A 14,771-nucleotide genomic window follows, 5' to 3' on the forward strand; every position below is an offset into this window, starting at 1 on the left:
CGTGCAGTTGGATAACCATGTTGAGGAACTTTGGGGGGCATCCGATGCGCTCTAGTATTTGCCAAAGCCCTTTCCTGCTCACGGTGTCGAAGGCTTTGGTGAGGTCAACAAAGGTGATGTAGAGTCCTTTGATTTGTTCTCTGCACTTTTCTTGGAGCTGTCTGAGGGCAAAGACCATGTCAGTAGTTCCTCTGTTTGCGCGAAAGCCGCACTGTGATTCTGGGAGAATATTCTCGGCGACACTAGGTATTATTCTATTTAGGTGAATCCTAGCGAAGATTTTGCCTGCAATGGAGAGCAGCGTGATTCCCCTGTAGTTTGAACAGTCTGATTTCTCGCCTTTGTTTTTGTACAGGGTGATGATGATGGCATCACGAAGGTCCTGAGGCAGTTTTCCTTGGTCCCAACAAAGCTTGAAAAACTCATGCAGTTTGACATGCAGAGTTTTGCCGCCAGCCTTCCAGACCTCTGGGAGGATTCCATCCATACCTGCTGCTTTGCCACTTTTCAGTTGTTCAATTGCCTTATATGCCTCATCCCGGGTGAGGACCTCATCCAGCTCTAGCCTTAGGGGCTGTTGAGGGAGCTGGAGCAGGGCGGAATCTTGGACTGAGCAGTTGGCACTGAAAAGAGATTGGAAGTGTTCTGACCATCGGTTGAGGATGGAGATCTTGTCGCTGAGGAGGACTTTGCTGTCTGAGCTGCGCAGCGGGCTTTGGACTTGGGGTGAGGGGCCATACACAGCCTTTAGAGCCTTGTAAAAACCCCTGAAGTCGCCAATGTCCGCGCTGAGCTGGGTTCGCTTGGCGAGGCTAGTCCACCACTCATTTTGGATCTCCCGGAGTTTGCGCTGAAGATGGCTTCATGCACAACGGAAGGCTTGTTTCTTCTCTGGACAGGACGGCTTTGTAAGGTGAGCCTGGTGGGCAGCTCGTTTCTTTGCTAGCAGCTCCTGGATTTCCTGGCTGTTATCGTCGAACCAGTCCTTGTTTTTCCTGGAGGAGAAGCCCAGTACCTCTTCAGTGGATTGCAGTATGGTAGTCTTCAGCTGATCCCAGAGGGTTTCAGGGGACGAGTCCACACCGGTTCATTAGAACAACTCCACTAGCTCAAACCTCCTGTTCACCACCAATAACCCTCCAACCCCCTCACCTCCTTGACACATCCAACCTTCTCTTAAATGACAGAAGGGACCCTGACGCAACTATCTCATTCGGAAGTTCTCTCCATTTTGCCACCACTCGCTGAGTGAAAAATCCACCTCTAATATTTCTCCTGAAGTGTTACTCCCTTACCCTTAACTCATGGCCTCTTGTTCCAAACTCCCATGCATTCAGGGGAGAGTCTGTTTATGTCTAATCTATCTATTCCTTTCATAATTTTAAATACCTCTATCAAGTCCCCTCTCAGTCGTCTACATTTCAATGAATAAAGTCCCAGTCTCCTTAATCACTCCCTGTAATCCAGATGTTGTAAACCAGGCAACATTCTTGTCAATCTTCTCTGCACCCTCTCCACCTTATCTATATTCTTTCTATAATTTGGAGACCAGAACTGAGCACAGTACTCCAAACCTGGCCTCACCAATACCTTAAACAGCTGCAGCATCACCTCCCAGCTCCTATACTCTATACTATGATTTATGAAGGCCAGCATACCATATGCCTTCTTAACCACCCTGTCTACATGGGAATCCACCTTCAGTGAATTCTGTACCATAACCCCCAGGTCCTTTTGCTCCTCTGCGTGCCTCAGTGTCCTCTCCTTAACTGTATATGTCCTATTCTGGTTATTTTTACTGAAATGCTACACCTCACACTTGTCTACATTGAATTCCATCTGCCATCTTTCAGCCCACTCTTCCAAACAAGCCAAATCTTTCTGTAATCCAAGAAAATCTACCTCACTATCCACCACTCCCCCTATTTTCTCACTATCCACCACTCCCCCTATTTTCGTATCATCTGCATATTTGCTTACCCAGTTAACCACATCCTCCTCATCAATATAAATGTTAAACAAGGGACCCAGCATCGATCCCTGAGGCACCCTGCTTGTCACAGGCTTCCAACCTGACATACAGTTGTCCACCATGACTCTCTGCTGTCTATCTCCCAGCCACCTCTGAACCCATGTCACAATCTCTCTACTAATTCCTAGTGATTGAACCTTCCTTATTAAGCTTTCATGTGGAACCTTATCAAAAGCCTTACTAAAATCCAAAAATATCACATCCACCTTTTTTGTCACTTCCTCAAAAAACTCAACAAGGTTCGTCAAACATGACTTTCCTTTTACAAACCCATGCTGGGTGCCCCAAAACAATCCCCTTAAATTATTTTGGTAAATCTTTTTGGCACCCCATGTAAAGCCTTTATATTTATTCTGAGAGCCAATTGTATCATTTGTGACCAATCTTTTATATGGGTTCACCAGGATTTCTTTGTTCTTGTAGACTTGCCACAATCCCATATATTTTCCATTCATCTGCCCTAGCTCCCTCTGGATGCAACAAACACATGATTCCCCTTGTCTTTACCTACCACTCCACCAGCCTCAGCATCCAACTCTATCCTCTGGAATTTCTGGCACTTACAGCAGGATCCCACTTACAGACAAGTCTTCCCCTCTCCTCTCTTCTCTGCCTTCCATAGGAACCGCTCACTCTGTGTGGTGGTGCACCACGTAAAACTCTGTGGAGTTTTATGTCATATAAAGCCTGTTGTACAGACTTTTGGTTTTGTGTGTTTGCTTCTGACTGACAGCGCACCTCAATTTATTTGATGTAAAACTCCACAGAGCCAGCTGTGAGATTGTGCTGTTGTGAGCTCTGAGAGTGACTTCGAAGGGCTGGCTCAGGTTTATATCCCAGAGGGTGATTGACATCCGACCAGGTAGGGCTTGGTCCATTCAGGTCGGCTGATTGACAGCCAGCCAGGTGTTGTCTTGTCCCCATGCTCTTCTGCAGGTACAGAGGTTGCCCCCTGTAGTAGGCTAGTGGTGTACCACCACACTCTGTCACTCCCTCATGTACTCATCCCTCACTACCAATCGCACCAACCCCAGCACCTTTCCCTGTGGCTGCAGGAGGTGCCACATTTGCACCCACACCTCCTCCCTCACCACAGTCCAGGACCCCAAACTGGCCTATTAACTGAAGCCACACTTGTGCATCTACAGGACTGATTTACTGCATCCGATGCTCCTTTTGTGGCCTTCTCTACATGCGGAGAGATTGAGCGCAGACTTGGAAATCATTCCATTGAGCACCTTTTCTCTTGTCCGTACCAGTGACAGGAACCTCCCAGTGGCCCACCATTTCAGTTCTGTGTCCCATTCCCATCTCCTTTCTCTCTTCCTTCCCTTCTTTCCCTCAGCTCCCCACCCCCTTCCCTCTCTATTCACATAGCCATCCCTCTTCCCTCGCTTGCTGCTGTCCCCTCCCTTCTCCACCTATTAACCCTGCCTTTGGGACTATGCTCCTCCCCCCACACCTACCCCCCTTCCTTTTTGTGTAGATACTTGTCAACATTTTTCCATACCTTGATGAAGGGCTCAAGCCCAAAAAGACCGGTTATGTATTATCTTTGGACACTGTTTGACCTGCTGAGTTTCTCCAGCATTGTGTTTTTACTTCAATCACTGTATCTACAGACTTTCATGTTTTACTTTTAACATTTTGAAAGGGATTGCTTAGATTGCACTCACTGTTGATTTGTTTTTTTTATTCGGACCATTCTGAAGAAGGATCAACAAACAAAACCTCCAAAAACAGTTGTTTCCAACATTTAATGGTTTTGTTTCAGAATTGTGTATTTACTGTATTTTCTCAGCTCATGCTCACAGAGGCAGTAGAAAATCCTACTCCAGAACCAGTGAATAAAACCCTGCAGGAGTTTTCAATATACATCTAAATATCTTGCACAATGATGCAGGATTGAACCATGTCCAAACCATGTCCAAAGACAAATCACCCATCACCTAAGCGGTTTAAAATACAATATAATGTTACCTGGTTCCAGATGAAAAGCTGATGTGCTTATCAGTGTGCATTTTGTCTCTCTTGTTCCTTGGGAGAAATAATTAAATATAATTTATCTTTTTAAAATAGCAAACATTGAGTTATTACTTTGTCCTAATTTAACACAAGAAATAGTAGCAGAAATAGGCCATGCGGCCTATCAAGCCTGCTCTGCCATTCAACGTGATCATGGCTGATCACCTGCCTTTTTCTCCATATCCATTAATTCCCTTACTATGTAAAAATCTATCCAAACTTGTCTTAAACATATTTACTGAGGTAGCCTCCACTGCTTCGATAGGTAGTGAATTCCACATATTCACCACCCTCTATGAAAAGCAGTTCCTCCTCATCTCTGCCCTAAGTCTACTACCCTGAATCTCAAGGCTATGTTCCATAGTTCTGGTCTGCCCTACCAATGTAAACAACTTACCTACCTTTATCTTATCTATGCGCCCTTTCATAAAGCAAAAAAAATCCAAATGTAAAGGCAAAGATTCTTCAACCTCATGTGGGAAAACATCTTCATGAATGCTCCCTGACCACCTCCAAGGCACCGACTCCAATCCTTCTCCGAGGTAGTGTCAGCGGCAGACAGCAACGATCTGCCACGCATCATTAATGTACTGCTGCTACAAGTGGCTGGCGGGGGGGCGGGCTGATGATGTCGTGATGAAGCTGTCAGCCTGTGACCCACCTCACCTCTCTCTCTCACTCACTCACCCGTCTCCCTCCATGACCCCCTCAAGGCAGGGGTGGCCAGCGGGGGCTGTCAGAGAATAGCCGGGCTGGCAGAGCCGTCAGGGAGTGGCCAGGGCAGGCGGTGACAGCCCTGCCGCCACTTCGGCCTACAGGGCCGCTCATAGGTGCCAGCGGCTCAATACACAACAGAACAATGGCTGTCTTTCCTATCTATAATCCCCCATGCAGCTGGAACCATTCTGGGAAAAATAGAGTGATGTTTATTTATGATGGGTGGTGTAAAGCCACCTACAGCGGCTCTGGATTACGCCCCACCTACAGCGGCTCCGGATTACGCCCCACCTACAGCGGCTCCGGATGATGCACCAAGGTGCTGCACTGTATAAAAGAAGCGCCGAAGCAGCCTTTTAAGGCTGCTCCATAAACAGATAATTTATAATTTTTATCTGCATTTGAAGCCAGCCTCAAAGTGGAGGTCCAGCATGAAAACACTTATTGCCTTTCATAATTTTGTGTTTCTGTAAGATCACCTCTTATTCCTCTAAATTCCAGTGAGTACAGTCCAAGACAATGCAATCTCACCTCATAGGCTAACCCTTCATTCCTGGAATCAATCCTCTGCACCACCTCCAAAGCCAGTACATCCTTCAAGTTGGCATTTAACTACATTTTTAAGGCAGTTGGTTATCATGGTTATCATCAGGTAAGAAGACCAGAACTGCACACGTATTCCAGATGTAGTTTCACCAGTACCTTCTACTGTTGCAGCATAACCCCATGCTCTTAAATTAAATCCCTCTATCAATGAAGGTTAACATTCCATTTGCCTTCTTGATAGCCTGCTGCACCTGCAAACCAACCTTTTGCGATTTATGCACAAGCCCTCCCAAGCATGCTGCAATCACTTTCCATTTAAATAATATCCTGATCTTCCATTTTTTCCTTCTAAAGTGGATAACCTCATGTTTGCCAACATTGTATTCCATCTGCCAGACCCTTGCCCACTCACTTATCTCTCTGTTGGCTCTCTGTATCCTCTGCATAATTTGCTTTTCCACTCCATTTAGTGCCAGCAGCAAACGTAGATACATTACATTCTATGTCCTCTTCCACATCATTTATATATATCGTGAACAGTTATGAGCACAGAATCGACCCCTGCGGCACCTCACTCACCACCGATTGCCAACCAGAACTCCATTACCCCAACTCTCTGCCTTTTATTGGTTAACCCAATGGTTTTCAAACTGCTCCCCCTGCCAAACTCACATTCCACCTTAAGCAATCCCTATGCCATATGTGCTCTGTGATTAGTAAGGGATTGCTTAAGATGGTATGTGAATGGGAAAGGAAGGTTGAAAATCACTGTTCTAGACCCATTTGTTACTGAAATATTTTGGTTGAGAAAAATTGTCATTGGCCCATTTCCTTTGGAGTTATGAAACTCTGCACATAAGGAGTCAATGAGGTACGATTAAAACAGTGATTTTCAAACCTTTTTCTTTTCTCTCACATACCACCTGAAGCAATCCCTTACTAATCACAGAGCACTTATGGCATAGGGATTGCTTCAGGTGGAATGTGAGTTTATGGGGGCAGTTTGAAAACCACTGGGTTAACCAATCCTCTATCCATGCTAATACATCACCCCCAACTCCATGTATCCTGTACAAGTCTTTTATGTGGTACCTTATCATATTTAGGAAAGATTGGTTCTGTCACAACCCACTTTGTCTGGTTATATGGAACCTTGGGAACAAATACTTTGTAAGTTCTTTTTACGTGTACAGTTAAAAATATTATTTAACAGAAAATCAATAGAACTTTACAATGATGAAACCAAGGTTCAGATGCCTTAAGAGTAATTGGAAACAATTCAAATATTCTATGGATGTAAAGATTATTGTGGTCTTTCAAATGTAGCACAACAAAGGAAAAGAGTGTGTCCCTTTATTAATCATGATGTCATGCTATGAAAGAAGAAACTGAGAAGGGCTTAAAACCTGAGAAATTGGTTGCCAAAATATTGTAGTCAAATTATGAATTAATATAAATTAGTTAATATTTAAAAGCCATTTGTTTAGTACACCATTTTAGATAGGATTAGGCCTTTCAAACTCTCAAATTTATTCTATTAAAATTTATTCTATTCTTTTCTCTTCAAACCAAAGGAAATGTTATCAATCTCACTCTTGAAAGCTCCAGATTAAAGGTTTGGTGTGGGTTTGACTGAGATTTATAGAATGACAATGTGATTATTTGTTGTTTGCGCAGACAGTTTGATTTAACTAAGTGTGTTAAACTAATTCCATAATCTCAAATTAGGTGAAACAGAATCGAATTAAACATTCCATGAGCCTGTGGAATAATTTGCCAATCTCTGATATGTATCTCTGATACATTTAATTATTTGAAGTTCAGACTTTTTTTTCTGACTGGAGTAGAGATCAGATGATACAAAAGAAGCATTCCTGACATTTTTGAGAGCCATGAGAAATATAGATTCAATCATTCAAGAGCATTAAAGAATAATTTTCCAAATTTATTTTTCTTTAAGGGCCCTAATTTGTCAGATTACATAATACAGTGAAATAAAAATGAATAGCATGTATGCGTCATAAATTGATATTTCTCAGAAAACAACATCCATGAAGTTATCTATTTTTTGACAAATTTCTGAAAAGAATGCTATATATGATTTGAGGAATTTATTAATGAAGAACATTCTTCAACGTGATTGTGATCTGGTCAACAAGTTGGCATTTAACTACATTTTTAAGGCAGTTGGTTAACATGGTGGAATTGATTTCCCTTACCAGTTTTTCAGTTGTTCACTAAGAAGGTCTGGTACCATGCTGGTGCAGAAAAGAAGATAATAATAGGTCATTTACAAGTAATGAGAGACTACCACAAAAACTGGCCAATCTCCTCAATTGTAGCATTCAGCCTTCAACAAAACTCCTTCTTCTAAACCCTCTTCCATAATATCCATCATCCCTCGATGAACACATTCTTTCTTCTATTTATCCTCTTGTTATGGTGTTTTGTTTATATATTTCAGGTGAAATGATCTAGCCTTCAATTCAAGTCTTCAGAGTCTGGTACTGCTATTCAGCATTTCACAGAATAAAGAAAGATTTTTTTTTATTTATCCAGGATGTGGGCATTAATGGCTCATTGCAATTCAAAGAGTCGTGATGAGCCTTCTTGAAACCCTGGGGTTAGTATACTAATGGAGTTCCTATATTGTTGTTAGCTGTGAAATTCCAAAATTTAGAACCAATAAAACTGAAAGAATCGTGGTAGTGTTGCGGAAATAAGAGCCTGCCTAGTGTAGACTGATGTAGATTGATCAATTTTAATGAATACCCACAGGTGTTTTGCTGCTTTGTGAAAGGATGCTGAGAGGGTTGTAAACACTTTAGAGAAGTGAGGGGATCCATGACGTGCATTGACTGGCAACCCCAGCTTAGCTAGTATATTTCCACTAGCTACAAATTCCCAGATCATGTGGCTTGCAAGAACAATGGCTGGACAAAAGGGGAATGCTCCACAAAATGACATAATTTGTAGATGAATAGCTTAATGCTGACAGGGTAATCTGTTTTGTGATTGGTTAATTCAGATTGCGGTGAGGTATACAAACTTCAGTGTTTGTATGTTCAGGGAGCTCTGTGATCCTCTTCAGAGGTGGCGAACCTCACATAGGCCTGTGTATCAAATAAAGTGGTACTCTTAATAAAGTTGTGGTCCTGCAATTTGTTCTGAAAGGCACAAAACTTTAACAATGTGTGATTTGGAGGGGATTTGGTGCCTAATTACTGGCTGCTGTTGGAAAAATGATGCTCAAATTAAAGAGCAGCATCAGGATTGGGGAAACGTGGGAGTTACTGCAAAGACTCCCTGAAAGTAACACGTAGACAGTGTGGTGTAAGTGGCATTTGTCAGACTTGGTAAGATCCCATTTGGAGTATTGTAAATAGTTTTGGTTCTCTGAAGTTGCAGAAGAGTTTCATGAAGATATTGCGGGATTGAAGGGCTTGAAATACGAGAGGCTGGACTTATCTCCCTGGAACAAAAGAGGCTGAGGCGTGACTTTTTAGAGGTGTATAAAATCACCAATAGAGTAAACAAAGTCTTTTTCCCAGAGTAAGGCAGTCTAAAACTAAAGGTCGTAGATTAAAGTTGAAAGGAGAAAGATTTAAAAGGAACCAGAGGGGCACCTCTTTCACAAAGTTGTGGAACTTGATCCAGTGTGTCTTGTTTATTTTTCATTGTGTGATGACATTGTTTAATGGTTTTATTGTATTGTATATGTTGAATATTTATTGGTTTTGGAGGGGGAGGGAGGGTAGGGGGGGGGGAAATGAGAAAATGCCACTGTGTATATTTAATGAGAAACATTTGTATATATTTTGGTTGATATGGTTCATAGTGTGAAAAATAAAAAAATATTTTTAAAAAATGGATAACATTTACAGTATTTTAGCATTGATAGAAGCTGATGCATAATTATATGCCTAATTTTACTTTCCATTAAAATCAAAAGAAAATTGAGTAAGAGATACAAAACACACCAAAATTAAATTTTGGCCTCTTTCTCTCAAATGAAAGATGTTAAGTTTGTTATTTGAACTTGCTTTGTATTTAGATTTTTTTTATATATATCATTCATAAACTATGATGTAACAAAATTCTTCACTTACTGATCCATTTTGTAGGAAATGTGTGGTTCAACTATCTTATTGGCAGTAAGTCTAGTCTTGTATTCATAATGAATTGTCAAGGGCTACAATAGAAAGAATGAAAAGAAAATCTTAATCATAGGATACCTTCATAAGAGGAAGATTGCTCATTCATCATGAATACAAGGTTAATCACATCTTAACAGGTACCTTTCAAATTCTGAATATAACCCTCAAGAGTAAACTATTCTGAAACAAATGTTATCCAGGAACAATTGCTTAAGATTGGGGATCTTTCGAGAATTATGTTCGGAATTCTAGAAAATTTTTTTTTGCTGCTCAACCAAATTAGGATTTTATTAAAAACTAGTGTAAGTAGTTTCCACCATTTAAATGCGTGGTAATTACATTGAATGGATAAAATCAATGCTTGTTCATTTTTGAGATGAAAGTATCATTCGGAAGATAAAGGTCACTCCCTTTGAGAAGGTGGGGAGTTGTTTTTTTAAACCACTGGTGAAGATGTTCAATGTGAAAATCCAGGATTTTGACCCAGGTATTATGAAGGAGCAATTTTGTATTTTCACCCCAGGATGGGGTGTGTTCTGAAGGAGTAATAATGCTCCTATGCACTTCTTGGGAGTAAAGGTCACAGAGGCACACATTGTGCCATTCTGCACTGATGATGGAAGAAATGAATGTTTAGGTTCTAAAGGAATGCCTATAATGCAGGCTGGTGCATAATTTCTTGAATGTTATTAAAACTGACTCATTCAGGCAAGTACTCTGTCTTTTATCATACTCCTGACTTGAGCTTTATTAATGGCATAAATGCATAGCAAGTCAGAAAATGAACTGCTTATCACAAGAATACTGAAAACAAGTAAGGTGTTGACTTTTCATGATATTCTCAATAATTAACAAAAATGGGATTCAATGTTTAATATCTAACTCTTAAAAACATCAACAGTACTTCAAATTATCGCAGTCACAATCATTTTGATAATTGTCTTATTTCTTAGAAGATTATTTTATTTAATTTTTACTGTTCACAGCCACATTGCAAACTTTAGTTGTACCAACTCCCATGGATGTACATTAGTGGCTGAAGCAAGAGATACAGAGAATGGATGGAGTTGAGCACAACAGAAATTCTAATTGAGGTTTCTGAAGCTGATAGGCTTCTAAGGGTTTCATCTTTTCAAAAACAATATGAAAAGATCCTGTAATTTATAGTTCTTCTTTCCATGTTTTCATTTGTATTATCCCTTTTTCAAATGTACGTCACCCACCTTTGAAATTCAAAGATTCACATAGATGCCAGCCCTACAAATGCATTGCTGAACGATATCCCTCTCATTCAGAGATAAGTAGATGATGGGTGCAAACAGAATTAGGGTAAAATGAGATGGAAAACAATGAACCTCTCACTCAATATCACCAAAACTAAAGAGTTATTATAGACTTTGTGAAGGGAAAAACAGAGGTGTATGATTCAGTGTTTATTGGGGGATCAGAGGTGGAGAGGGTGACCAAATTTAAAATTCTGGAATTCTGAATTCATCATACTAATGTCATCTTGAAGAAAGCATGTCAAGGTCTCTACTTCCTCAGGAGTTTGCGGAGATTTGGTATGGCATCAGAAACCTTGGCAAACTTCTACGGATGTGTAATGAAGAGTGTGCTAATCAGCTGCATCACAGCTTGGTATGGATGTGGCAATACCTCTGAGTGAAAATTCCTACAAAAGGTAACGAGCACAGCCCGGTACATCACAGACAAAACTCGCCTCACCATCAAGAACCACTACATGGAATGCTGCCGTTGGAGTGCAGCAACAATTATCAAGGATCCATACCACCAAGAACATTCTCTGTTCTTACTGCTACTGTCAGGAAAGAGGTCTAGGTGTCACAAGACTCATACCAGGTTCAGGAACAGTTTCTATCCCTCCATCATCAGACTTCTAAACAACAAACTCAATTAGTTACTCATTTAAGGACACTTACTTTGCACATTATTTATTACTAAATATTGTTTTTTTAATATTGAATTTTGAATTACAAATATTTTATTTTTGAGAATACTGTGGATTACCAATATTGTGACCTTGCCAGTGCTAAATAATACTTTTTTTCATATTTTCTTAATCCTTACAGTAAATTTTATTGAACACCAATGAGGATTATTCTTCAGAGCCCCATTTCCTTTTTGAGGATGCATAGAATATAAACTATTATAAATACTGATATGCGTACCTTGATGGTTCCAAATAAGATAGTTGAGTTTGGATGGCTTAACTAGAATAATCTCACTCCTATTATACATTTTAACAACAAAACTTGGCTGTGTTAGAAGGAGAGGTTTTACTTTTAAATTTCTCATTGCACCTCCGACTTACTCCCTAGTAGCAGGTTAGAATTCTCCTTATAACTTTAAATGTTTGAAACAATGTTCAAGAGTTACTTTTAACTTATGATGTAAACAAGGTTGTTTCAATGAGAATCCATATTGAATCCACATTTTGAATCCATATTGAATCTATGCAGTTACGACTTCATTCTTTGACTTGTTCAAATGTAGTAAACCAGAAGTACTGTATTTCTGTAATCTTATTAGTGAACAATTAGTTGGAACTATCCCTTTTGGTAATCTTCACAGTGCTTGTGAAGTGAATAACTTGGTTTTGTAAGGTTGCTGATGGGCACCAAAGAGTGTAATTTTTGTCAGTACGGTCATATTACAGCATCATGTTAAATTAAACATTTCCACTTCTTTTCTGCCATAGACAATTTAGATATAAACACCCTTACCTCAACTAAGAAACTTCTTAAATCACTTCTGTCCAGATATGGTGACAACATGCCCCATTTATCTTTTATTTTTGCATTTCTATAGACCAGCAGAGAAAAGCTTATTTATTATATGAACAATATGCAAATATAGATATAAAAAAACAGTTCCATTCTTGATGCATGCTAATAATCAATTGTCAATTTTATACTCAAAACTATAGGTGCACCCAAGCCTAAAAAACTGATAGATGTTATTTTTTCCAATGGAATACATTTATTAATTTCCATGTACCATTGCTGTACTCTCAGGCTATCTTCTGATTTCCAGGTTGACATTATACATTTTTTTGCTACAACTAAGGCTATCATAATAAATCTTTTTTGTGCTTCATCCAAATTGAGGCCTAGTTCTTTACTTCTTATATTACTTAGAAGAAAGATCTCTGGATTTTTTGGTCTGTTGCTTTTTGTGATTTTATTTAATACCTGATTTAGATCTTCCCAAAACTTTTCCACTTTCTCACATGCCCAAATTGCATGTACTGTTGTTCCCGTTTCCTTCTTCCAGCGAAAACATCTATTTGATACTATTGAGTCTCATTTATTTAAAATTTTTTAAAAATATTATTAAAAAAAAATAACGTCACAGTATTCGAACAAATTTGGGAACCGTACATGGAACACAACAGAGAGGGCCTACCGTGGACCTCCACCCCCTAAAATGACAGAATGAGAAGAAGACAAAATGAACTGACCCAATGTGTAAAAGTAGATGATACAATTTTCTTGTTTATTTTCACTGTGTGATGACATTGTTTAATGGGTTTATTGTATTGTGTATGTTGAATGTTTAGTGGGTAGGGAGGGGGGTGGGAAGGAGGGAGGGAAGGGAGGGGGAAAAAGGGGAGAAAATGCCACTGTGTATATTCAAGAGGGAAATGTTTGTGTGTATTTTGGTTAATAGGGTTCATAGTGTGAAAAATTTTTAAAAATTTTTTAAAAAGAACTGATAGTTGAAATCAGGGTAGGGTGTGTTAGAAATGATAGATGAACAGCAGACTATTGTACTGAGAGCTCACGCAGAAAGAGCAGTTCACTTACTGTTCTAAAAACATGATGCTGGAGAAACTCAGCAGGTCAAACAGAGTACCCTATATATCAAAGATAAAGATACAGAACCAACATTTCAGACTTGAGGTTTCATCAAGGTGTGTAAATATGTCAGCAGATATCTAAACAAAATAGGAGGGGGGGGCACAGTCCCAAGCGTAGATGGTAGGTGGATAAGAGAGGAGGGATGGCTCTGTGAATAGAAAGGGAAGGGGGGGTGGAGGGCTAAGAGAAAGAAGACAAGGGGAAAGGGAAGGGAGGGAGAATGGAGAGTAGCATAGCAGAAACCGGAGAAATTGATGTTCATACCATCCGATTCGAGAGGGCCAAAACAGAAAATCAAGTGTTGTTTCTCCGATTTACAGGTAGTCTTTGGTGGAATAGTACATGAGGCCATGGGCCGACATGTGAGTACAGGAGTGGGATGCAGGAATGAAATTTGGAGTTCCCTATCACTGATGGGGACAGATGAAGGTGTTCAGTGAAGCGATCTCCCAGTCTGCGTCCAATCTCTCCGATGTAGAGAAGACCACTGGATGCAGATTACTCCCACGGATACACAAGTGAAGAGTTGTTTCACTTGAAAGGCCTGTTTGGGGTCCGAATTGTGGTGAGGGAGGAGGTGTGGGTGCATGTGATGTATTTCTTGCAGCCACAGTGGAAGGTGCTTGGGTGGAAGGGATTGGTGGGGATGGATGAGTTCATGAGGGAGCGATATCTACTAAAGGCAAAGTGAAGAGGAGAGGGGAAGAAAACTGCTTAATGTTATCTTATTGGTGGCATCTCCAACATCGAAGTACTCGAGATGGCAGAGGCCGACAGCATCGAATCCACGCTGCTGAAGATCCAACTGCGCTGGGTAGGTCACGTCTCCAGACCATTGCCTTCCCAAGATCGTGTTATATGGCGAGCTCTCCACTGGCCACCGAGACAGAGGTGCACCAAAGAAGAGGTACAAGGACTGCCTAAAGAAAGCTCTTGGTGCCTGCCACATTGACCATCGCCAGTGGGGTGATATCGCCTCAAACCGTGCATCTTGGCGCTTCACAGTTTGGCGGGCAGCAACCTCCTTTGAAGAAGACCACAGAGCCCACCTCACTGACAAAAGACAAAGGAGGAAAAACCCCAACACCCAACCCCAACCAACCAATTTTCCCTTGCAACCGCTGCAACCGTGTCTGCCTGTCCCGCATCGGACTTGTCAGCCACAAACGAGCCTGCAGCTGACGTGGACATTACCCCTCCATAAATCTTCGTCCGCGAAGCCAAGCCAAAGAAGAAGAAGAGATTAATGACATCTTTCATGTTCTGGCTCTGGCAATAAGTAAAACAGAAAATTTCACATCAGCAAGAGTGACGCAGAAATTTAAGCAGCATAAATTCAATCCAGGAAATTTTCTGTCAAAGGAGTCAAAAGGAATCATCCTTGGGAATGTCATTTTTGGATTTTTTTTGGAA

At 40.6% G+C, this 14,771-nt stretch overlaps 1 protein-coding gene across 10 annotated transcripts in view; it reads right to left on the reverse strand.

Annotated features, from left to right (window-relative positions):
• The window catches only part of LOC138744917 (uncharacterized), a 55,927-nt gene that overhangs the window by 26,148 nt on the left and 15,008 nt on the right, over positions 1-14,771 (reverse strand). For 5 of the 10 annotated variants that reach the window (XM_069901759.1, XM_069901757.1, XM_069901758.1 and 2 more), the window contains exons 4-7: positions 12,222-12,300; positions 9,430-9,512; positions 7,540-7,578; positions 4,013-4,069 (exon numbers count right to left, since the gene is read on the reverse strand). In XM_069901759.1, the coding sequence (XP_069757860.1) occupies positions 4,013-4,069; positions 7,540-7,578; positions 9,430-9,512; positions 12,222-12,300 (258 nt within the window). Of the gene's footprint in view, positions 1-4,012; positions 4,070-6,412; positions 6,473-7,539; positions 7,579-9,429; positions 9,513-12,221; positions 12,301-14,771 lie in introns of those variants that run through there. The other 5 variants (XM_069901763.1, XM_069901760.1, XM_069901762.1 and 2 more) reach the window with 2 other exon arrangements.

The sequence above is a fragment of the Narcine bancroftii genome, chromosome 10 (genome assembly GCF_036971445.1).
Source record: "Narcine bancroftii isolate sNarBan1 chromosome 10, sNarBan1.hap1, whole genome shotgun sequence".
NCBI lineage: Eukaryota > Metazoa > Chordata > Chondrichthyes > Torpediniformes > Narcinidae > Narcine > Narcine bancroftii.